At 42.4% G+C, this 25955-nt stretch overlaps 1 protein-coding gene across 1 annotated transcript; it reads right to left on the reverse strand.

Moving 5' to 3' along the window:
• Nucleotides 1–591: 591 nt before the first annotated feature.
• FGFR4 (fibroblast growth factor receptor 4) lies at nt 592–25072 on the reverse strand. The gene is made up of 18 exons (XM_063292092.1): nt 24734–25072; nt 23133–23275; nt 16995–17261; nt 16153–16242; nt 15536–15702; nt 14907–15030; nt 13913–14103; nt 12933–13071; nt 10348–10541; nt 9757–9902; nt 8619–8740; nt 8378–8488; nt 7918–8108; nt 7181–7303; nt 5446–5516; nt 4372–4509; nt 4144–4249; nt 592–4007 (listed from the first exon to the last, which is right to left on the reverse strand). The coding sequence occupies exons 2-18, from the start codon at nt 23224–23226 to the stop codon at nt 3861–3863; spliced, it is 2421 nt and encodes an 806-aa protein (XP_063148162.1). The 5' UTR covers nt 23227–23275; nt 24734–25072; the 3' UTR covers nt 592–3860.
• Between the last annotated feature and the right edge of the window lie 883 nt (nt 25073–25955).

The following is a 25955-nucleotide window of genomic DNA, read 5'->3' on the forward strand; positions in this document are numbered from 1 at the left end:
CAAGCTAATTACTCATTGCAGATCTGTACAGACCTGATGATCTTGCAAATTACCAGTTTTACTAAATACTGTAACTATTTTGGTTATATGGAGTTCAGCAAGTGTATTCTAGTATTCTGGACCACTGGTTATTGACAAGCATTAAGTATTCATGCTGCTGCAAATGGACAAGCAAAGCAAATGTTTGGATAATCTGGGAAACTGAATTCCTGTCCTGCCTTAGGCACAAAGGCAGCTGGATGACTTTGGGCCACTTGCTGTCTCTCAGCCATAGGAAGAAGGCAATGGCAAAACATTCCTGAAAATCTTGCCAAGAAAACTGCAGGGACTGGTCCAGGCAGTTGCTAGGATTCAACAGACCCAAAGGTAAAAACAAAACAAAACAAAACCCTGAGGTTATGGTCATATAAACTGGGATGTTTCCATGAGAAACTATTGTCCACAGGAGTAAATTAAAGTCCAGTGACAGGACCGCTATAGGTATGTCCAGTTCAGCCATCAGAAAAAAATCCCCAATATTTTCCCCAGAATAAACTAGGCAATTGAATTTTATTTGTATCAAATGTTGCAACTGGAATGACAGAAGCACAGTTAATTACAAAGGTATTTCATTTACTCTGATCATAATACTGAGAATTTTTCTGATTTTAAAATTGGGCAAAAGGAAATGATAGGAACATTGCACAGGGGAAATATCTGGAGGGCAGGGGGATGTCATAGAAATCTGACTGGATATTTCTTACAAAACCCTGTCTCCTAGAGAAAAAAGAGACTTCTATAATGGAACAAACATTTTCCTAATAAATGTAAACATTCACAAACATCTGTATAGAATGATGTTGCGACCATGTACAAAGGACAGTAATTGCTATGCAGGCTTCTATGCTGCCACCCAATCCAGTTTATTATTGATTAAAGTTGGCTCTGCAGTGTTGTGCTTCTCGGAAGATGAAATAAAACAAGCCAAAATATCCATCATGCCAGTCTCCATGAATGGGCTAAAAAAATTATTAATGTGACTCTGGAAGCTGCTAATGAGAGATGCCTGGGTTATATTATCTTAAAAGTGCAAGTGGCCTATACTGGTGTACGTGCAGGACTGAGTTTTAAGCTGGTAACAGAGGGAACCAGAGGGATTAGCAACAACTCCATGTCTATTGCACCTGTTGCAGCATCTCTTCTGTCCTTGGAAAAACTCTTGCACTCCTCTTAAGAGTCTGCAGCCCAAGGTAAAGAACCTCTCTCCAGCTGCCCACCATACTGCCTGCAGCATACCACCACTTGCCCCGTGTCATTGCTATATATTACTCTGCAGAAAAAGGAAATGCAGAAGCACAAATAACTTCTGGAGGGGGGGAGGGAGGCATTATTTCTCATCCCTTCACCCAGCTGGATTGGAATGGGCTACAGCTGGGAGGAGAGGAAACAACACTGGGGAAAATGGCCCACTGAAACCCAATCCCCACTGGGATGGCACGGGCTGCAATTCCCCCACAAGATCTCTTGTGAAACTCTAAACCCAGCAGAGGGCTTGGGGGGTGGGGAGGAAGAAGGGAGACAGCTGCATTTCCCTCCTGGGGCTGATCCTGTGTTTTGTGCCATCATTCAGTGGTGGAAGGGGGGGCATAGAAACTAGGATATTTAATAGAAGGGGGCACAACCAGAAGGAATAAATGTTTGTTTCCCCAAAATATTTTTCTTCTGTTCCTTGGTATGTAAGATCCTCTGGAATCGTAAGTAGGGAATGAGAATATTCTGAGGACTCCTTTTGATATTTGATTGGCTTCAGCCAATCCCCAGGAAGTAAACAGGGTGGCTGTTTGGGCTGGGGGTGGGATAGTCCCACTGGGCTTTGCGGTATCCTGAGACAGATTCCCAGGCTCTGAAAGAGTGGCCAGTTGCTGGATCAATTTCAGGGAGATGTTGGTAGTGGTGTTCATGGTGGCTTAAACGGAACAGCAGCTAATGCAGAACAGATGGGGGGCATGCTTTGTGCGTGAGCAAACCAAGTAAGAATGGACACTCCATTCTATGGTGAAATCCACAGGTGCACATGCTGTGTGTGCAAGCCAGCCACACTGGTGCAGGTGAATGTCTTTAGTCCTTTCTGGGCTCAAATCTATTTCTTTATAAAACACAGAAACAGCTTACGCTCTAAGGGCTGGTATAAATCTCATGCATCCCCTCAATTCCCATGCCTAAACTGAATCAGGGCTTCCTGATCAGAGACGGTTTCCAGCAAAATGAAACATGTGAGCTCTTCCATGGCACAGAGATCGCTCTCCTGCTAGCACCTATGCATCAGTCTTCTTGCCACCTGGTATACTCCAGATGTGTGAAGCTGACAACTCCCATAGTTCTCAGCACAACTGTGTTGGCTATGGATACTGGACACCACAGTGAATTCCACACATCTGGGGAGTGCCAGGTTGGGGAAAGCTATCACAGAATAAGTTGAGTATACTATACCTGAAACTTCTTTGTATTTTCCTTTCAACTTTTCCAGCAAGTGATGAACTTTTTGGGAAAATTGCAAAGTTTGAAAATACCATACTTAGGGATGGCCTAATAAAATATCTGGCCAGGATTGTGATGCCTGGATGTGAAATGTGAACTGCTGAACATTACATCAAGCCAGAAACAAAGGATCTTGTGGCCTTTAAGAATAGCAAAATTGTTGGGGCAAAAGATTTGATGAATTATGCTCTACTTCCTTAGTTAAATAGCTCAAGGTAACAATTCCTTCATTAGATGAGATGGGCTATATTCACAGAAGCTCATGTTATAATAAATATATTGGAATTTAAAGTGCCACAAGATTCTCTGTTGCCTTAGCTGCATTAAACTAACAGTGCTCTGCCTTGAAAACCCAATCACCTTCTCCTCTACAGATCATGGGGAAAAATAGGCACTCAGACAAGGGCTAGCTGTTAAAGAGGGAGTTTAGACACACTGTTCCTTCCTTTCTAAAGCTCCACAGATATTCACTTAGACAAAACCCAAGTTGAATTGCAACATTTGACCTTCACATAGAGACCCGGGCACACCAACTGAGGCCAACCTACTCTGAGCAGCCATTTCAACCATAGGAACCGGAGAGACGCAAGATCTATTTCCCCAGGAGATGCAGGCAAAAAAAAGAAAAAAGAAACCCCAAACCTCCAGGCAGAGGTTCTACTCCAAAAAAATAATTTATGGGTGCGGGTAATTCATGTGCATTAAAAGTGTTATGTACATAAATATTTATCTCTAGGGTTATGTACAGAGGACAGCAGGAGCCAGAAGGAAAGGTCCATGTCCTACGTAGGACATCCTTGGGATTGTGTGTCCAGATAAGGATGGGACTGCCTGAGAAAGCTGGCTTGACTCCTGCCAAATCATGAAGTCTCTTTAAAGTATTATTAAATTGGGCCTGGTATCAGAAAAATAAGCAGGATACCCTGTGGTGCTCCTAAGAGCTCCTGAAGTTAGAGAGTGCCCTTCTCTCCAGGACTAAGTGACTCCCTATTTATCTGGTCTTACTTGTCTTCAGACAGCTGGCTGCATCGAAGGCTCAGCTAGAGCAACAGCTTTGAGGGGACCTGAGATTACGGGGTGTAGAAGCATCAGTATTAGGGCCTGGAGCATCTGCAGACATGTGTAAGGAAGGCATCCGGTCCTTGCCAGTGAACTCTGGGCAGCAGATTTCCAACAGGCTCCAGAAACTTGATGAGACTTTCAGTTCTTGCTAATATAGCTCCCAGCAATTTCTTCCACCAGGGACATTCTGAGAACTTCAGTTCTCAAACTATGTAATCCTCTAGGAATGAAGAAAAAACAAAAACGCCACCTTCCCCAGTGTCCACGGCCTGCCCCTCTCCTCATGTCCTCACATTGTGATAAGGGAAGAGGCAAGGGGTGATTGGCAAAGGATCATGGGTGAAGACTGAATCATCAGAGGAGCAGGTGCTGGTTGTGTCTTCACAGGATGGGGAATACTGTTCAAAAGGCATTGACAGGTCCAGATACTGAAAAGAAAGAAAAGACACCCATCAGCATTCATAGGGATGAAGGCCCAATTCCTAAAAACCCCTACATTTTGTGGCCAATAACTAGCTGTTTATATATCTGCATTTGAGCCATTCCCTGGGAGTTTAAACATACCTCTTCAGAAACAGCAACCAGGACTTTATCCAGTCCCTCCACTAACTGCTTAAAGGTGGGTCGTTGGGAAGGCACAGCATGCCAGCACTCTCTCATCATCATGTACCTGTTTTGGAAAAAGAGAACTTCAGGCATCTATTTTCCACTGAAGTCTATGGAGATGGAGGCAATGCATTTGGAAGACAGCAGACTGGGAAATGTGGCATTAGGAGGCACAGCGCTACTTACAGTTCATGGGTACAGTTGGAGGGCTTGTCCATTCGGTGACCTTCTTTCAGGAGTTTGAAAAGTTCTTCCACTGGGATGCCAGGATAGGGGGAGCCACCCAGTGTAAAAATTTCCCACATCAGAATTCCAAAGGACCACCTTAAAGTGAGGAGAAGAGGTGGAGAGAGGGTAAGAAGGCTATAAAGGTTTTGGGAACATATACATTTGGAAGGCAATCCATGTGGCAAGCAAACCTCAGAAGGGGTCCTTCCCAGTGAAATGCAAAAAACTATTATAGATGCTTACCAAATTTTATTTATGATCACAAATGTACAGCACGGGAGATGGAAAGTACTGAGCATGCACAAGCCAGGGTGGAGATAAAAATCTGTTTCAGGGAGGAAGTGACTTTATATTGAGTTGATCTTAACTACAGATAGTTTGAGGAAAACACTGCTCTGGCTTTGCAATGAAAAATGTGGTTTATCCACTAGGGAACGGTAAATAGATTCAAGTTATTCTCCATATTTCCAGGATACTCAGGGAAGAGTTGCAATCTGCTGCATTAGAGACACATTTGGCATGCAAAAAGTCCCCTGTTCAACCACAGTATTTCCAAGGAGAGCTGAGGAGTATCCTTGCCTGAAACTCTAAAATGGGTTACAGCCAGTCAGTGTAGATATGGTAGATCTAGGTGGACCAATAGACTCACTCCAGATAAGGCAGAGTCCTATGTTTTTTAATAGGTGAAAAATCAAAGAGATGTATGTGAAATGGTTTTCAATCTTTATCTGCAGCGGTGCAAAGCTTTAGATTTGATCCCCAAAAGGTGTTGGGAGCACCGACACAGGATCTACTTACAGCATCCTAAACAGTTGTGCCCCTTGTCCTGGGACTCTACGGCAGGAGCTGCAATAGCCTGAAAATCGTGCGGCTGCTCTAAGGTGTTGCAGACGGGTGCTAGGTTTGCATTCCAAAACACTTTTGGGGAGGAGATCCAAAATACTACACAGCGCTGCTTGGCTCTTCTACCAGGCACATTTCTACAGGGTGATTAGAGAGTGAGAACCCTCTATCTTGCTGATTCATACTTACACGTCACTTTGGTGTGTGTACACTCTGTCAAACAGAGCTTCCGGTGCCATCCATTTTACAGGCAAACGACCCTGCAGGTAAACATGAGAAACCGTCAGTTAATGGCTCCTTTGTTTTGTGGTGACAAAGTGCCTCTTACAAGTTCTCTCCTCCTCCTCCAACGAACAGTATCCATAGATACCATCCCACAGCTCTGTCCAATCTTCTTTATTTTCCAAATCACCTTCTATTCCTTGAAAGTACAGGTAGTCCTTGTTTAGCAACCACAATCGGGACAGCAACTTGGTCACTAAGCGAACTGGTCACTAAGTGAAACCATGACTGTGTTTATGCTTACTTCAGCTTTCTTTTGCTTTACAGACCTGCGAAGGTCGTAAAATGCGAGGATCGGTTGTAAAGCTACTTTTTCATCACCACTGTAACTGTGCATGGTTCCTAAAGAAGGCAGTTGCTAAACGAGGACTTCCTGTAGAATCAAATAAAACTTCACTAATAGATACTGTTGCACTAATATTCCTACCCTTGGTCCTGTTCCTCTTAAAAAAACTGTCACTTGCCTAGACAGTCAGATCTTCTTATTGGTGGTTCTGGCAGTGGACAGTCACATTAACAGCCATCATTTTTAGAACAGAGTCCCCACCCACTGTCTTCCACACGGGCATCATAAAGGCATCGTGATACATAGTCCTTGCATCAAGAGAGTACTGGAAAGGTTCCAGTGCATCACGACACCTGTCTCCATTGGCTAGGCAGGAGCCAGTGGGCATGGCATGGCCTTTCCAGTCAGTCGGTGTCTGGGAGCATTCTGTGCTGCTGGGGCTTGATGGTGACTTCTGTAATGGAGAAGCTTGCTTTTTCAGCCACTCTCCATCTTTTTTCTTGCAGGGCTATGTAGGCAAAATTGGGCAGTTGACTGGGCTTTAGTGTTCCCATGACATGAGTGATTGGATGGAATTGATTTAATCTTATGGGATGGTTTGTTTTAGAATAAATAAATCTAGAAAAAAATCCCTTGGTTTTAGATGACTGGGTCAACTGACCCCTTCTTGCTATTCTCATAGCATGCTGTTGTGGGTACAGAGGTACTTAATATCCCTAATTTGCCCATGTTTTTCCCTATGATTTTTTGCATTTCCTTTTTTAGATAATAACTTTATTAAATTTTAAGTAAGAAGATAACAAGTAACAGAAACTAGTATTTAAGATGAGGGAAAGAGAAAAAGTAAAGAAAGAACAAAGCCAAAAGTGCAGGAAAAAGAAAGAAGAAAGAAATCTAAAGAAAAGACTTCCGATTTTCTTTTACAACAGTTGTAGGTATATATTTAAATTGAATCTTACTCTATGTGAGTCCTTGGTGCTCTCTGAGCCTTGTTGTTTTCTTGTAGACGTTTCATTGCCAATCAAGGAACTCCCAAGGAGAGAGCAACACCCCTACCAACACAAGCAGGGCAAGCCACGGTATATAAACTGAGAGCAAGGCCCACTCCCCCTTTGCACTGAAGATGTTGCCTAGTCTGGCAATGGAACGTCTGCAAGAAAACAACAAGGCTCAGAGAGCACCAAGGACTCCACAGTTCAACCCTGAGCTACAAATATTCTCTTCAATTGGTCTTACTCTACAGTTACAACATAACTTTCATTTTTCCTATCATCTATTACGACACTTCGCATTTCCAAAGCACCTTGGCACTGGATCCTATCCCAACCCTGTGGCCATCAAATGCTTTTCACTCACATTGCTGGTTTTTTTGTAGTAGTCTATGTCATGAACACCACGGGCCAAGCCAAAATCAGCAATTTTCATTACATTCTCTTCAGTAACAAGAACATTGCGAGCAGCCAGGTCCCGATGAATGCACTGGGAGTAAAAAGAAAGAGAGATGTGTCAGACTTCAGGAACCCCACTATAACCTCAATGCCACCATAGATCAGCTTATTATTCCTCCTAACTTAAACATGAGCAGGGGCTCTTTACATCTCTCTAATGCCCTTCAACCCTTCCCTCTTTTAAACACACCAGGCCTGATACATTCAACACTGTTTGTCCTTGGGTCTCAGACAATTCAAAGGCAAACTTGACACAGAGTGGAGTGAAGATGCCAGAGCACTGAGTCAAGCACAAAACTATATAACCTTTTCTGGACCAAGGACCATACTTAGTCTGAGTCTCATGCTAAGGAATGGTCTCACTCCCCAAAGCGGTTGGATCCAGGCCAGAGAACTTAATGAACTTAAATTAATTAGAAACAAATCATATGCTTACTCCTTATGCATTTAATAATTCTCCTCTGTCACAGTAAAAATGATAATTTGGTCACCACTTTGGGAGGAACTTTGTGGGCCCAATCCACAGCTTTTGAGGACTCAAATTATGTATCTCTGGATTAGAGCTTACTAATTCACTCAAGAGGGTTTATTGAGGCACCATCATGACAGATGGCAGTGGACACTATCTAGCCAGATCCCTCTTACCCGCTTGGACTCCAGGTACTCCATGCCACGGGCCACCTGGTAAACACAAGAAACCAAGTCTTTGAAGGAAAGCTGCTCCTCTGGCATCTTGGTAATATCAAAGGTATAATCAGGTGTAGGAGGGCGGCGAGCACGCAGATATTCCCGCAAATTCCCCTTAGCAGCAAACTCCACGATCACATAGAGGGGACCTGTAGTTAGATGCTATAAATCACACTTTGTCCTCAGAAAACACCTCCAAAATGTCGTAACTTTTGCTCCCAATTCCACTGAGTACCCAAGCTCATGTTCAGCATCCAGACAGATCCTACCATTGCAATACCCCATTCCACCCCCCTTGAGTTCTGCTTCATTCCAACTGAGCCATCATTTCTCAGTCCTTTGCCTCCCAAACATCCTGTCCTTTCCAGCAATGCCCATTATATTTTCCTGCCTCCTAATCAGAAATGCAATCACTCACCATCTTGGGTACAGACACCCAATAGGTTGATGATATTCTTGTGTTGGTCCATCAGTTTCATCATCTCCATTTCTGAAATGAGGTCAGCCAAGTCTTTATCTGTAGCATTATCTGAAAAGGCAAAGAAATAAGTTTATATGATTCCTGGGATTACATGAAGACCCATGGTCAAGAATACCACCAATAATGAAAGGACAGAAGTCAAAAGGACGAGGCTTTGGGCCCCATAAAATACATTTACCTTTCAGCATTTTAACAGCAACAGTGTTAGGCCGTTCTGGCCGTTCTTGATCCATCCCATAGGCTTCTGCTCTCACCACCTGCCCAAAGCAGCCCTCACCTAAGGGCTTGCCTAGCACCAGCCTGGGGAAAAAGGACAACTTCAGAGTTGGAAAGATGTGACAAAATCGACAATGTGCAGGGCTGCAACCTTGATGAAAACCTGAACTGATTTTAAATGTTGTCTCTTAGGCTCATCTATGAGTTACTGAAGTCATAAAGTACCAGCATCCCTGACAGGAGCTTACCATAGATCATGCAGGACATTAATTAACATTAGGAAACAAGTTCTCAAGAAGACATTGTCTGTCCTGTCATCTGAGCTCCACTGGGGATATATATAGTCACCAAAGGAAGTTCAGACTTCTGAAACCCATAATGGACCTTTTCAGCAGTGTAATATCATTCTTCCAGATGTGAGACAGGTGCCGGTATTGACTAGCTTTCAATAACAGATGCAACATTTCATTTTCAACACCTTTCAATTAACAGATGGGCCTATATGCCAGAAAGGAATGACTGAAGGGCATTTTTGACATGGACAAATGTGGTATATTTGACTGCCCTGGGATAATTGTGACACTTGACTTTTTTGTCTGCTGCACACATTGCTAAGGAGCGGTGTTTCACAAGTGAACTTCCAGCTGTAATCCAACACATCTGGGAGGCCTTAGCTTGAGGAAGGCTGCTGTAAAATGAGGAGGGAAACTTGGGCTCAATTTACACAGATGGTAATGATCTGTGCTTACCCTCATTTGACTGGATAACACAGACGTGTAACAAAGCAAGTGTGTTACATTCCTTGCTTTATTTGCTGTGACTGGGGTAGCCATTTTGGAATGATCATGTTACTAGTATTTACTAAGTTCTTTCTCTGTATGAACACAGCAAACATTAGTCTGTGGATAACTGGATGTAAAAAACTTGGTAACAGCACAAAATGTAGGAACTAGTCCTTTGTAGTATAATAAATAGGCTCCTTGATAAGGAATTTGCCATTTGATCTTTTAACAGCAGCTTCAGTTTGTTAAGATACTATAAAACCAGCTCTGCTTCCCCAGTGGCAAATGCACTAAAAACCCATCTCCTTATATGCATACCTGTCCCGTGGGAATTCCCACTTGGAGTCCAACGGCAGCTCCACTTCCATAACTCCAGCTAGCATGGGTGTACAACTTGAGGAGAGGCGAGTAACACGCATTAGTGATGTTGTGGACTTCCCTGAAGAGCTTGATTCCAAGGAGAACTATGAGGCAAGTCAAGAACACATTAGATTGGGCCCTGAATATTGTTCTGTTCCAGAGCAGCAACAGACTGGGCACAGGTCTGATATGACCCAGGTGACAAAATGCAGCAGGTCTCAGGTGATATTGCAGAATAGATACATCTAAGGCCTCCTTACACTGTATAGGTTCAAGTTCCATCTAGTAATACTTAATAATTTTAAATTAGGGCTACACATGGGAGATCAGTAGATCTACCTTAATGGATATTGAGAGATCTTTTGGAGCTCTTTCTGATGTAGGGCTTATATTTTTCAATCATTCATCACAGATCCCTAATGTTTACAATCAACTTTTGTTCTGAGCTTATTGACAGCTTTACTCATGATTGGAAAATCTGAAAATTAATTCAGTGAGATAAATCTGATTGTCCCGTTACTTCAGTGGATCAACAGTACTGCTACATACCTGTCGGATAAGAGGAAATTTGGAGAGTTTGTGCACAGCCATTGGTTCCAGAGGTTGCTTGCTTGGCTGGATTTGCATCCGGCATAAAACAATAATGATAATAGCCATAGCAACAGCTAAAGACCCTGAAGTGTAGATAATTATGTCAGTGTATTTGATTTCAGGGGCATCTACTTCTTCAACTTGTTCTTCATCTGCAAACAGCAAATAAATCTTCAGTTAGTTAATTCTATAATTAAACTAACTTTGACCATTGCCAACCCCTGAATATGTTCCTGGAGATGTTAAGGCAGAGGAAAAAGTATTGAATTTTATAGTGTGGACAGTCTCCTTCAAAGGAGCTATCTGCCTGAATCTCTCTGGAACTGCTATCAAAGTCACATATAATTCCCTCTTTCTCTGAGAATGTGATCTTACATAATAATTAATTACATTTACAAATCTACATTTTAAGAAAAACTCAGAAGTGTGCACGTATTCATATACCATTTATTATTGTTGCCAATCATTTCTCTGCAAACGTATTTTAAAAAATCAAAGCATGCACCAGAAACGTCAGCCTTCTGCAACAATAATTTATATGCTCCAAATATGACTATTTGCAATGTTTGCTAAGCCTTAGATATGCATTCACATTCAGAGTTTATTACTTTCAGTTTCAGGTATGTACCATGCTGGCAGACAAATAAATTCATAACTATATCTATCTATATTGTTTTTCACATGTTTTTTTAAAAATATACCATTTATTCATATAGCAACTTCATGATTTATTACATTTCCTTTTGATTATTATTTTTCAAATTCCCTAGCTCTTGAGTAATCCTACACATATAAAAATCTTCTCTTTTCAAGATGATTGGCAATGTTGGTCATCCACAATTTCATTTTAAAGAATTTCCAGGAAAAATATATTTGTAAAACCATTTTAAGGCAGAAAACCAAGAATCTTTCCTCAATAGAAAGTTCCAAACCTCTTTAGCAATTTCATCAATATCTCCTTTCCATTTAATTACTTGTGGTTTGGTGACAGCACAATATATGTTTATCAATAAAACACAGACAAAACGTCTTTTGTCTTCTCATTGGAAATATTTGTAGTTTTCTTAAAATATTTTTTAAATTCTTTTTTTTCTTTATACATCTACACTGTAGGTAACTGCTACATAAATCCATATAATATTCTCTGTCTCTGAAAAATTCCAAAATGTTAATGTAATTTAATTACACTAATGTAATGCAATTAACATTTTATTGTAATTATAAGGACAAAATACCTTACTCTATATTGCATCAGAATGAATTATCAGGATAAAGCTGGTAATCCTGATCATCTTATTATCTTCTTTCAAAATATCATGATTAAGGTGAATATAAAAGTAAGTTCTAGCGTGCTGCTAGAAGAGTAACAATACAGAATAGCAGCAAATTGAAACCAACTAATTAGCATCTGGGTACTTTTAAAAGAAAGATATGGGGGGAAAAGAACATATGGTTCTTAACTAAGTGGTTCTATGAGGATTTCAGTAAGATTCTTTCCATACTACTTTACGCCTGGTAATTTAGTAATAAGTCTCACTCTGTTCAGTGGTGCTCTCAGTTTATTTTGCAGCCATCCACACTTGCCTACAACAGGTTTACACAATTCAAGTCCAATCTGCTTTATGTGATCATACAAGGATTTACATACCATAAAGGAGTACTGCATATCTTGAAATATGAAGGAAGGGGGAAGGGAAACATGATTGGGGAAACAGATTGTTCTTCGTAATTCTACAATTCATTATTTGTCACACTGAGAACAACGATTTACTGCAAGTGGTTTATTATTTCTCTATACTCATTCATTTTCAGCCATTTTAGAAAAAATAATTTTAGTGCTTTTAGATCCATTCAGTTATTTATCCCACTGCACTTGGTTTTGTTCTATGTTAAGTCTGTCCTGCCAGATCTGTTTATTTTATCTTGTACTTTATTATATTAACTTGTATATTGTCCATGCACTAGGTTTATTGAGTGATTTAAAAAAAATGAAAAAATAGATTTCAGGTGTTATAAGGCAACTCTATTCAGATATACAATGAAAGAATAAGTTAGTACAGTATATCAAACACTCTTGCTCATCCCATATTCAACTACTACTTCTCCAAGGGAAAACTGTTGTTCCTCCAGGATAGGCATACTACAGACTCACAGCCTTTCTCAAACTTTTGACCTTGGAGAACCCTTGATCTATTTTTCAGGCCTCGGGGAACCCCTGCACATTCAGGCTCAAATATAGGCCAGAAGTTTAAAAATTATTATATTCATTTCATGTGTAGGCCTGTATATATGCACTAACAGTGTTCTTAAACTAAAAATAAAGAATGACACTTACCTCTTTAATATGAAGTTCCCTGAATTTGAAATAATTTTTTAAATAAACCGTGATCTCCCAGAGTTCAGATTTCTCTAATTGTGTGTGTGTGTGTGTGTGTGTGTGTGTGTGTTTTGCAGTATGTGGCATATCAAGAGTTTACTTTTAACAAAGCAACCACAAAAACTTCCTTACAAGCCTGAAATGGGCCATCCCTGCTGTTCCTCACCTGGAAGCACAGTAAGCCAGGCTGACTGGTAGGACAGGCCGATAGAATTCCCAGCCAGGCAGGTATATTCACCAGCATCCTCCATGGAGACATTGTGCAGGTACAGCACTTCCACCTCTGAGCTGTTAATGTCTGCTGTCTAGTGAGGTAAATGCCGAACAGGGGTGAAAGAGAGGCAAGTATTAGTTGTGGGTAACACACAAGAGCTGTCCAAGCATCTCTTTGGCTGAGGAATAACTTACTTGCTTCTAACATAGCTATCATATGTATGTGATTACCTTAGAAGGCCCACATTTCCATATCTCAGATGAGAGTACGCCATACAGGCATTATACTTGTCGCTAACTTTTATCGCTTATAGTGAAGCTTTTTTACGGAAAGCTGTGTGCAACTCAAGTTTCTAGCTGGAAGAGTGCTAAACTAATGACAGTATTTTTTGCCAAAAAAGGTTCTGTTTACATTTTTCAATGCAGCCTACTGACAGTTGATACAAATGAAAATATCACTGCATCCATGTTTGGACCCTGTCTCTTTTGGGGGATCAACAAAGCTATCATATCTTACTTTAAAAGGAAGGCACTGTATCACAATGACTGTATAATTACTGCAACCTTAATTTGAGTATGCCTTAATTTCCAAGGTTATAGGTCAGCAACCATTTCCAGATTAAAGCCACTGAAAGGTAACAACTTTCTTCCATCCTGTCACTCCGCAGCCAGCCTTGAAGTGAAAGGGATGGGGAGAAAGTGACACTTGGGGCAACGTAATTCTTTAGCATGGATAGAGAGTAAGATCCTTGCCTACAACTCATTTCCTTCTCATCTACTCCTTGAGGAAAACCAATTACTGATTAGCATCCAAATGGTGAAGAAGTGGTCTCTACAGCCCTGCCATCTCTATGATGTTATAAATATAAATATCACTGAGCAACATGACTTATTGTTTTCCATTCCCATTTCCCAAAAAGTTGATCTGGTTACCTTAAGGATCTGCACGTAGGGGACTCCATCTGGACCAAAGCTGCTGCCATTCACTTTGATGTGTTTGAGCCACTGTATGTGGGGCTGTGCATCGCTGAACACCTTGCAAAAGAATTCTACATCACTGCCCACCACTGCTGTGGTATTGGCAGGCAGCCCAGCTTGCAAGATCGGTCTGTGTGGAGACCTCTCTGCCAAGAAACAAACAGGAAAAATGTTCAGTTGTCCAGTACAGCTGAAGGGTACCAGATCTCTCAGACAGGTTATGGCCGTGCTTTCCAGCACATCAGAGCAGGCCAAAAGTGCAAAGGCAAAATCAGCTAAGATAAGCCCATCCAACAGTAACAGTCTGCAATCTTCTTAACATGGCAGTACAAATGGTCTTGCCCCAAAACTTGGTGGGATCATAATTTCTTCCCCATCATAGACCAGCAAAACTCGCTGCGCTTCTGACGTTAGAACTCCCAGCCAGGGCAGGCTCCAGAGTCTCTTTCTGGCAATTAAGAGTAACCCCAGAGAAGACCGATAATGAAGGACTTAAGAGATAAGAAAGCAAAGGCTTAAAGCTCTGCCTAGTGATTCAGGCAGGGTTAATTAATTTCATCTGACTTTATGGCCCAAGAGATCTTTGTCTTCCTTTGAGGCTGGCAGTAGGTTCGGGGCTTTTATTTTTATCTGGGGAGTTTGAGGTCAGGATGGTATCTCTGCCTTCCCAGAGGAAAATGGCAGGCTGCCAACACCTGGGTTTTGGCACCCCCACCCCCAAGCTCAGAAGCATTAATCAGCAACGGAACTAGGAGCTTCTGAAAGTGGAGATGGTCCACTTCATTTTCAACTGCACTCCATTTTATATCTTTGAATTGGTCTCCCTAATATAGAGTTTGAATATTTTCTTATGGCCAACACTGTTCCCTTTACTTAGTGTTTGCCCTCCAACTTGCCATTAAAGAGCACAAGAATCCCATTCAAAGTTTGTGGAGGAAGGCCTTCTCACCCAGCACATCCAGAAAGTAGCTGTAGCGAATGCTGCCAAATTTGTTTTCCACCAAGCAAGTATAGTTGCCTCGATCCGAGGGTACCACACTCTCCATGACCAAACTCCAGTGTTGATGCCTGAGCTGGGAATAGAGAAGAAGATGCAAGCTACTGTTACCACTGGAGCATCCTTTGTTTTGCAAGGCTGTCAATTTTTTCCAGAGAATAACTCTAACAGAATTCCATGTTTCAGACATGGCTACTTCAGCTTATGGCAAAGTTGGGAAATATTGTCTGGGAGATTTAGGACAGGTGGAATACAAAAGGGACCAGGACTACAGCAAGTATTTAAGGCTTTGACAGTTCTCTTTGTAGAAATGACATCCATACCTACACACAAATGCTAATCCCACGTATGCAAAGGACTGGGAATCTATAGCAAAACATGGTTCTTCAAGTAGCTTTCATAATGAATAGCTTGGCTTCCTCTTCCTCTGTATGACATGTTTCTATTGTTCTCTCCACCCAGAGCTCTAATTCAGAAAACCTGGTGGGCACAGTCATTGTTGGTCTCAGCCTAACCAAGTGTATGGAAGGAGGAGGAAGTGAAGGGGAGAAAAAGAACAATCCAACAAATTTAGGCCTTACCCGAATTCCTCCAATACGGTGCTCCCCACGGAATTCCCGCCCGTTCTTCAGCCAGCGGATAGATGGGTTGGGGCTTCCTGAAGCTGGGCAGCGGAATTTGACAGTATTTCCTGCTGGGACTGCGTGCAGCTTCTTGTCCATTCGATGAGGATGTGTCCAGTAAGGTGCTAAAAAGGGAAAACTTGACATGATCCATTCAGGTTTTAGTGAAAGCTTAAGTAGTGTTCTGGTCTTGGGAGCAAAGGTGGATTTTGTGCTATAGCTGGGGCAGGGAGGGGATGAACCTTGAACAGCCTTCCAAGAAAAGAAGTAACAATACAATCCAAAGAGTTTAAGGAACAGAAAATGATACACAGGCACTAAATAGTGTGGCAGAATGAATGACAGCACTGAGTTCATTCTGCCTGGAATACTCAACTTATTGAAAGACACAAGTGTTGGTCATGTCATGCTCCCTCCTTGGTAGCAGACTGAAGATAATAGCTGGCCAACACTTTTGGGTTCCTTGAGATTTTTGCAATGGGGTGAAGATATGTGGCTATAGTCTTCCTTGTCTTTGCTTCTAGGGGGCAACAGTCCACAAGACTGAGTACAAACTAACTGGCCCCAATACTAACCTCGATGGGCATGTACAGACTCCTCATTAGAATCAATATGGGTGCTCTCCACATCACTGTCTTCATCATCATCCCCTGATGCCAATGAATCTAAAATCAAAATGAGCACAGGTGACGCTTTGAAATAAAATACCCCAAATATCTACGGGGCAGTGAATAGATGCCACATATTAAGATTGTTTTTGACTGTTGTGCCAGCATTCTTTGAAAAGGAGAACAGGCAAAATGTTATCAGGTAGGTGTAGGGAAGGGAAGTTACAAAGGGCAAATGGAGAGGGCTGGCACTGCAATCCTAGGTTTGTACAAGGGTTACATTGTAGATGTTGATTTGCAAAGGAAGTTCCACCTTATAGCAATCTTTGTGATTTCAGAAGATGTATTCTGAAGGCCTGAGGTTAGTGTGCTCAAGGTTAGTGTGCTTGTAGAGGCCCTGCTGTGTTTTTTTTACAGTTAAGGTTGGTTTTTAGTCTGAGTGGTTATTATCTTGTTATCATGTTTTTAATTGTGTAGTTCAATGTTGTAAGCTGCTCAGAGGTTTCTGGAGTGGGCAGCCATAACAAATTTAATAAATAAATACATTACTATCTGAGACACTTTGCTGGTTAAATGAAGTGTGACAATACACAGCCTCAACTCGTGAGCATGTCTACGCAAGGGTGGGAAAGGGTCTGGTCTAAAATAATATCATGTCTGCTGATTATATACTGAGCTCAGTGGATTGTGTGGTCTGACTCAGCATAGATAAGGCTGCTTCGTATGTTTCTTAGAGAACATTAAATCTCTTTGAGACATTTTGAAAACCAGTTAGATCACTGCAGTCCTTCCTAGTCTTCTTCTCTTACCTACAACAGAGATAGTAAAATTACGCAGACTTTCTCCAGTACTCCATGCATGGCATGAATATAATCCTGAATCTTCATAGGTGGCTTCAGCAATCTCCAGCAAATTTTCCTGAATGTGGATGCGCTCACTTGGGAAAAGTTGCTTAGCTTCCTTATACCATGTGATAACAAGACTGTGGTTGGTGCTGCAATAGAGCTTCAGCAGGCTCCCTGGATCCAAAAGCAGATGCTCCTCTTCTGTCTCAAGCATGTGACTGTCAAACATCTCTGTCCAACATAATGAAGGGACAATCAGTGCAAATGACTGGGTTTTCCTGCTCTATTGCCCTCATACAAGTACTCTGATGGAATGAGCCATAACAAACACTACAAAGCAGAGCTGCTTTTATCCCCGCATCCAAGTCTTACATTCCTAGTGTATTACCAGAAGGCACAACTGTAGAGTAGCAGGATTTCCCATTATATATGCCAGGCTTCTCCAAGCAGGTGCCCTTCAGATGTGTTGAACATGACTACCGCTCTCATAATCTTCAGCTAGTGCAGCCAAAAGCTCAAGATGGAAATTTGGATCCTTACAGTCTCAACGCACTAGGAAAGCTGCAGGCTGGAGAAACTCAGCTTATGTACTCACTTTTGTTATTCACTGATTCCAAGACCAAACTTTAGATCTGCAGGAAGATCTTAAGCATAGCTGCACTTAAAACTGCAGCTTATTTCTTCTTTGTCCAGATTAAACATGGTATGGAAGAAAGTTTCAATTGGCTGTTAGTATGACATGCTTGTCTAAGCTTAACTAAACTGGGATTTACTCAAGGGTTCTCAACATTCTGAACCATGAACCACCTGAGCTGGGTTCACACAGCATCCTAAGTTAAAATGTGGCTAGCTAGTTTACAGCTCAAAGTCCTGTGGGAACCTCTCTAATGTCAGTGCTCTGGGTGAAACTGATCAACAGAGCAAGATTTTGCTCTGGAGCAGAGAGGTGGTAGTTTGATCTAGGAGGGCAGCCCAATCTGGAAAGCTGCCCAGCATATTGCTCCTGAACCTGATAGCAAAGCTGTTGCACAGCACAGCCTGATGCCACTGGCTTCAGATTCTTGTCTTCTGTGCTGTGGAATAATCAGATGCATGTTTGAAAATAAGCACAGCCCAAAGATTTAAAAAGTAGCAAGTGGTGTCAATCTATTTCTTTCAATTCATGCAAACCCTTCATTTTCTGAAGTCCAGAGCTCAGAATAAAGGTACAAAATAAATTATGCTTCTAGAGTGATAGAGACCTGTTAAATAGCTTCTATTTAATTTTATTTTTAAAATGGGCATAAATGATGTACTTAGTGCCTTAGGCTGTAGCAGCTCAAACTTAATACATATTTGTAAATATTGTTTTAACGAAAGCATTTATCTGACAGTATTGTTTACATGCTAAATTTCACACCATATATTTTGAATTCTTACATTCCATTTTCCTTCAGATTCTTCTACTCAAATATACACCCACCCCTCCCTATGCTTGAACATTTCTAAGCATCTTGCATTTTTACTTTAATTTGGAGTATTTCTAACAGGTCTGGAGGGTAAAATGTGGGACCCAGGGAGAAGGCTCACAAGAAGAATTCACACGCAAAATATTCAGGAGCCCTTCTTTCCCTTCTTCTACAATCACTATGACTTTAGAGAGAAGCGCTCGATTTCTAACTTGGTCTGTAACAAAGCACAGGGTGAAGCTGGCCGAAATGTTAGGTTACACTGGAAAAATGGTCTCTTCACTTTCAACATTTGTGACTATGAATTAAGCACACAAGCCTGTGATTGTGCACAGACTCTGCAAATCTGTAATTCAAAAGGAGAAAGCAATATCAGGTAAGCATGTATATGAGCTGAAGGCTTACTGGGTGTTTTACTGTTGTTTTTTTAATGTTTACAGGCTAAGTGGGAGTTTAAGGTAATAGCTGGGAATCATTAACAGCAGAGTTGAAGAAAAGTGTTGCCCAATTCCACTCCTTCCACCTTGGGATTCTCCAAATCCTGTTCATAAGCCTTTTGTTCTGCATTCCCTCCTTTGCCCCAGCAATGATGTCATCAAAGGCCCTTTCCTACCAGTCCTGGATAGGAGAAAGGATCCCCAGGAACACCGAAACTTGACTTTCCTGCTCAGATCCCCACCCCCACTGCCCCACCATTCTCTCTGTGGGAGCTCTCAATTGAGTGGTCAATCCCTGAGCCCAAGGTTTTGACATATTCCAAAATGAACATGTCAGGAAGCCCTGGACCACTGCCCCTTCCCCCACTGTGCCGGCCCCACAGCTCCTTTCCCGTGCTCTCCTTGCCCCAGCTCACAATAGGGGCCAGCCCCCTTTCAGCAAAGGGCTCTGGCTCTCTCCTTAGCTCTTCCTCTGCTTCTACAGCCGGGGGTGGGGTGGGGATAGAAGAAATGAGACAGAAAGCCGCCATCATTATTCCTAGTTGTGTCCATGCACACATATACATGTATGCCTGTAAGTCGCAAGGAGGCAAGCCTCTGCTTTGAATGGGCAACTTTGTCCCCAGCTGCACCCATTCCCTCCCGGTCCCTCCCTTCCCATTTAGCTCCCTCCCACACAGCCTTCCCTCTGCCCAGAGGCTTCCCCCCTTTCTTCCATGGCATGCGCAGGAGTGAGAGGTTTCACACTTAGTTGACTCCACAGCTTCCCGCCTCCCTGTTTGTCTAACCTGGATTTGAACTATAATTGCTTTGGTGACCCATCCTCCTCCAGCATCAGCTCCAGTGTTAGGAGCACTGCCAGCTCCCCCTTTGACCAGCTCGTTCCTGAAGCAAGTCTGCTCTCCCTCTCTGAAGCCTGATGAGTGCCAACCACATTAGCTGATAAGGGTTCCCCCTTTTCCTAAGGGGACTTTTAGCTCTGAGGTGACCACCTCTTCAGCTCCGGAAAGCAACGTCCGGCCTCCTCCGCCAACAGCAGCTGCCGAAACCTGCTGTTTCCCATTCTAGGTAGCCCAGTGGTTCCCTCCTCTCCTCTGTGGCCTCCTCCAGTCAGAGGAATTCCTGCGAATGGTGTGAACTGCAGAAATGTCCAGGTCTCTCCCTCCCATCTGAACTTCAGGGAGAGCCCAAGACTTTTACTGCCTGAGGTAGAATGGCCAACAGAGCTTCTAGCTCCATTGCAAAGGGTAAGGCAGACTACTTTATATCAGTGCCTGAGGCAAAAAGCCTTACAAACTGGGAATAAGAATTACAACAGAATTAAATAATCAGTTATTTGCTTCCCATTCATGACATTAGATAGATGGTCAATGTTAAAGTCTAGGTCTTTTTTTTTCCAAGTTAAGAGGAATCTTAATTAATTCCCAATTAAATGGCATGCCTATATAAATCAATTGCTGGCCATTCTCAATATGGGTATCTGGTCTTGGGCAGAGGGGAATATTCCTTTGCAGCTGTTCTTTAGTAAAGAATCACTTAAAGTAATTGCCAAAGTAATTGAATCATTTGCTATAAATATTCCTTCCGTCTGAGGAAACCATTCTGATTGGAAAGGAAGGAAAACCCTCCTTTTGGAAGAACGTGGTGAAGTTGGTTTGATCAGGCGCCTCACTGGCCAATTCACAGCAAGCAGTGACTGTCCAGAGAGGGATTTCAGATGATGGGAAACACTGTACAATTATGTAATCTGAACCTTGAACAAATCTAGAAGAATATAGTTGAAGGATGCAATTGTCAAGTCGCCATCCTTTTTCTCCCCCTCTTCCAATTCCTGACAGCTTCAGGTTGGGTTTATTAGAGCTTAAGATCTTTCCAAGTGCTTTGAAATGCCTCTACTGAGCAGCAACATAATTTGAAGCTAACATGAAATCTGGCAACTTTACCAACTATAACAATGGCATTTATGGGACCTGAAAAGGTGTCCAGTCATCTTGCCAGCTAAGCAATGGACTTTGACAAGTGGAATCAGTGCTCAACAAATATCTAATACCTTTTACTTGGGAGTAAAGTTCACATTTGTGGTGAGAAGACTTATTCAGAAACACAGTTTGTCAGTAGGTTCTCACAAACACTGTTTTTTTATTCTGAGCTATTATCAGCACCAATTACCAAAACTAGCAGGACCTATTATGGAAGCTAATAGCAGAAGCTCCAGATTAAACCATTCATATAGGCAGAAGCTCTAGACTTTACCTTTGTTCTCTTGACCCTTTTCCCCTATGAGCGCACCTGGTGCCAGTCCCAGAAGAGATGGCAAAGAACAAACTGTGTCAACCATCACACTGCTTCCCCCGTCCAGTCATACAGATAGCTGGATAGGTGATAGCAGCAGAGTGCAAGGACTAGCATGGTGTGACAACAGCCTCAGAGGCACCCAGGCAGCTGGTTGGCACAAGTAACAAATATCCCATCTGCTTCATGGATGTGCCAGCCAGGGAAGCAGTATCTTTTCTCAAGGCTGAGTGAAAGTGCCAAGCACCTGGCATGGCACTTTACTCTTATTCCACCAGGGAATCCCAGAAATGCAAATTTAAATGAATTAGATTATTCAGGGGGGTCAGTAAGAAAACCTCCAAGGATGCAGAATGCAAGGATGCTTCTACTTAATGCAGAAGCAACTCCAAAAAGTTCAAACTATAACTATATATATCTGACACATGGAACCCATTCTTAAATACATTTCCATAGGCTTTGGTCCCATACCATTGGTCCACAACCAGAATTACAATGCACATTTCAACAAATATTACATTTTACTCATAGAAGTGATAGCAGTCCTGTAATGTTGCAATTTACTCATGTTATACTTCTGTCAGAGAGATCTACATCTTTCCAATCAGCTCAGGAGTGCCTAGTTCTATCCTACGTTACGCACAATTAAAAAAAACACACCTGTTTTAGAGTCAAGGTAAGAATTAAGATAATCAGGAGGCAAAGTGAGAAATAGATGCAAAGATGACTACTAGTACATCCTTGCTGTAAAATCGGAAAGCAAATTACCAAGATGCTCAAGACAAAGAAGCAGACATTTTGCACTATCAAGATCTTGCTTGTGAAGAAAACTTTCTTGGCATAGTGCTTAAATAGATACTATGTGTATGCTGACTTCGCAGAAAATCTGCACGTAAATTTTACACTTGCAGTCAGAATTAGGAATTTCTTCTGTGTTAGAACTGGAGTAGAAAACACTTATGTGAGTATATTCTTAAATTCCAGGGAATGGGAAGACTTTAGGCTTATGGGATCTATTTTGACTTTTTTTTTTTACTAGAACTTGAGATCTACCAGCTGGAGTCAGATGGCAAGTAGTCCTTTATAGAGAGCAAGTGAAGAACATCCTTTTGAAATATAGGAACACCATGTCTCAAAGCAATTTGCTTTTAGTACCAGATTGTAGTTTAGTTATGCAGTTTAGTTATGCTGAAATCCACTCCAGATTTTTCTTCTGAATTTCCTTTCATTTCAATAGTCTTTTTAGAAGATGGGAGTCACCAACCTTTGGGAGACTAATCACTCAAAGTTTGTAAATAGATAGGTTTATATTTCATATTTCCTTCAGGAACAAAAGGAGTGTACACAGCACTCCTATCCCAATTTTCCCACACAATAACTCTGCAAGGTAGGTTGGGCTAAGAGATGGCAACTGGCCCAGGGTTGCCCAATGCTTCCATGCCTGGGCACATACACAAATCTATGTCTCCCTGGTCCTAGTCCAACTCTTTACTTAACTGCTACACCACATTGGTTACTTACCAATAGATTCCAACTTATTTACACAAAGCTTTTATTGTACAAAATATTCAGAGCTCACCTTGGACAGTAAATGAAGAATTGGACTTGGATCTTAGAGATTTCCATTTCTTGCCACTGATTCACTACATGTCTTTGACAAACCATTAACTCTGTTAGTGATAACTTACTGCTTTCCATCACTTATTTTTCTTGTCAACAAGAAGAGTGCTCAGCATATTAAAAATCCTCAGTAAAGTAGCAGTGATTAAAGCAGCAGCCATGATGGCTGGGAGCTTGTGAGGGATGTAGCTCAAAAGATCAGACTGTCTTCTTCTACCATAGAAAACATTTTAATACTGTCTCTCATATTCAGACACACATACCCTTCCTAATTCTATCAGCAGCAATAGTTCCCAGTGACTTACCTGGCTCTGTGGTTTCTTCTGTGGAAGAAGATGTCCATGCACATATTGTTACTATCACCAGGACCCTAAGGAGGTCACACAACCGAGCTGTCATCCTGTTGTCTTTTCTTCTTCACCTTGGCTCCCAATTGGACCCTCAAATGCTTAACTGAAAGAGAAAAATGAAGATCACTCTTGTGTCCTGTAACACATGATCAGTATGCCCATAACTATCCAGGTTTCCTTCCAAAGTTTTTAGAGGTCATTGAATGGGTACAATAATTAAAGCTTCAGATTGTGCAAGTACTACTGAACATTATCTCAAAAGAAGGAAATGGCAGGTAATGGAAATACATCAATTTGCCAATCAATTCAATTATTCAAACATTCTCAACACTATATATAAACAACCTATTTATGAAATGCTGTCAAGAAAGTGAACTAGTTGTTGCAGTAAGAAATGGTCCATAGCTTATTACAACTTTGAACTACAGTGCTCACTTTGAAAGTTAGGTAGATTTTCAGCAATCCTGTCCCCACAGTAGTTATCTATGCTTAACTGAACCCTGGTTAATAGAATTAATCCATTATTTGGGAGTATCTGACACAACAACCATAAACTAACCTGGCTGGCTTCACATAGTATAGTAAACTAATATATGGGGGGGCACAGTTTGTTTACAGTTCAGTCTGTCTTGCAAACACAGCCCACACAGGCTTTAAGGTGTCATTCCAAGCTGAAGTGTTTTGAGCTCAAAGTTCACCAGACAAACTAAAGGACTTCTGTTTGACAAAGCAACCAATCCACTAAGATTACCTTTGGCAATTATCTTGCAATACATTGAGTAAATCCAATTATAATTTCCCTCTTCCACAAATCTCCACAATACATCCCTCTCATATGGCTATCCAGGACTTGTGCTGAACAAATCTGGGGAAACTGCTCTGGCCCATGCCATTAAAGGTATGGGCCCCATGCAGTACCTCAGGCAGTATTGGGGGGTAAGTGGAAAAAACAAGGGGTTAAGTTTCAACCACTGTGAGGATTTAAACTACATGTCCAAAGAAAGCACATATTATGTGTGCATTCATACATAATTTACTTCCACCGAAATGAACGGATTTAAGTACCATGTAGGAGCCTAAGCCCTGTTCGCTTAAATGAAATTTTGGATTGTGTTTGTGAAAAAGCTGCGTCCAGGCGCAGGTGAAGTGGGTGTTCTAGAGAATGAGCGCACTTGTTTGAACGGTGCTGGTGTGCCTTGTCACATACACGCTGCGCGTGTGGACACTGTACGTTTTCAGCGCATGGCGTGTACGTGGGGTGAGGGAAGAAGTTGTGCTTAAAGAGGTCCTCCCGAGAACAGCTTAATTTTTAAACCGGGGCGACAAAAAAAGTTTCTGCGCAGCCGGACGGTTTAGTATCAGATTTACAGACCCTCCCGGTCAAAGTTCTCCACATCAGCCGCTCCGGAGACCCTCCCGGGTTCCCACGGGCAAGATCCCGGAGTTCCGCGCCTGCTTCTCGCACCGCTGTCCGCTTTCGGGGAGAAGAGCGAGGACTCTCTCCGTCGGGGCCATTCCCATCCCTGGTGCCGCAAGGCAACCAACCCGAGACCTACCTTTCCTCCTCCTGCCGGCTTAGAGCTGTCCCACTGCTCCGTGCTTCCCGGGCTCCGTCCTTCGGAGGGTAGGAAGAAAAGGATGCGCCAGTCTCCCGGTTGTGGTCCGCGGCGCTTCGTCCCGCGCGAGCATAAATCCGGCAAGGCGCTGCCGCCGCCAACCTTCAGCGTTCTCTGGATCTTCCCGAGCAGCCAGAAGCGAAAAACGCGGCCGTGTTAGAGCCGGATTCCAATTCCCGAGCCCTCTGTCGGCTTCGGCGATAGGCGCTGGGACTTTGTAGGGAAAACTCTCAAGTTACACCCCCGCGCGGCGCACAGCCGGCCCGCTCCGAGCCAACAATGGGCCGCGAAAAGAGCCAGGCCGGAGGGGGAGGATCGGAGGATCAGAGCCGCCCCGCCCCGCCCCGCCCCGCCCCGCCCGGTCCCCTCCCTTTGCCGCTTCCCCCGCTAGCACTAGGGCCTTTTTACACTCACATTAGCTAAATTCTCTCCCCAAAAGCTTCGGCAAAGGGGATTAAGCAGAGTTCAATCTCGCCAGCCTTTTGCTTCCTCTGCTTATAATGGTAACTAGAGATACGACTCATTAAACTTCGGCTCAAGGAAAACTCGTCATCTGAAGACAAAACGTGGCGGGTGGGGGTGGAATTAAAAGCCCGTGGAACAGGAAGGAGAAAGAGGAGTAATATTTTAATCCAAATTATGTAGAATTTAAATTTATTTGAATACATGCATCTGACAAAATGAATATTAATTTTAAGAGGTGTGATCTTGCACCTGTGGAACTCACTGCTGCATGAAATGCTTCAGGTAAAGGAAATTAACATGCTTTATTTTTCTTTGTTCGGGGATGTTAGTTTTTAGGACCCGATGAGCAAAGGTTCACCAACTAGTTCATTTAAATAATAGGTAATTTAAGAAAGGATCTGTCACTACAGTGTCACTACATCTGTGCAGTCAGACCGTGAGACTTTTAAATGTTACTCCAGGAAACACAGAAAAACAAGACAAAAAGGTGGGTCCTGCATCATACTCAGAGGACTCCTCGCAGAACATGTATCACCAATGTGGGCCAAAAGTCATTAAGGGAATTTAAGGGCCACTCCAAGGCCTGGGATTAACAGGACTTCGTTGCATTCGCTTTTTTGCAAGATCCCTCTTCCCCCTCCTTGCCACAATTTTCATCATCCCGCAGTTAACCCTGGTGGGAAATACCGTCCAGCTC

Source organism: Candoia aspera, chromosome 2 (genome assembly GCF_035149785.1).
Source record: "Candoia aspera isolate rCanAsp1 chromosome 2, rCanAsp1.hap2, whole genome shotgun sequence".
Taxonomy (NCBI): Eukaryota; Metazoa; Chordata; class Lepidosauria; order Squamata; family Boidae; genus Candoia; species Candoia aspera.

Bases quoted from the DNA above. Each gene is read 5' to 3' on its own strand.
- FGFR4 (XM_063292092.1), bottom strand. From the start codon at position 23,226: ATGACAGCTCGGTTGTGTGACCTCCTTAGGGTCCTGGTGATAGTAACA. The intron at 15,703-16,152 runs GTTAGTATTGGG...TTCCCTTTTTAG, and splicing joins GTCTGTACATGCCCATCGAG to CACCTTACTGGACACATCCT. The intron at 4,250-4,371 runs GTAAGTAGCGCT...TTTCCAAAACAG, and splicing joins TCCAACTGTACCCATGAACT to GTACATGATGATGAGAGAGT.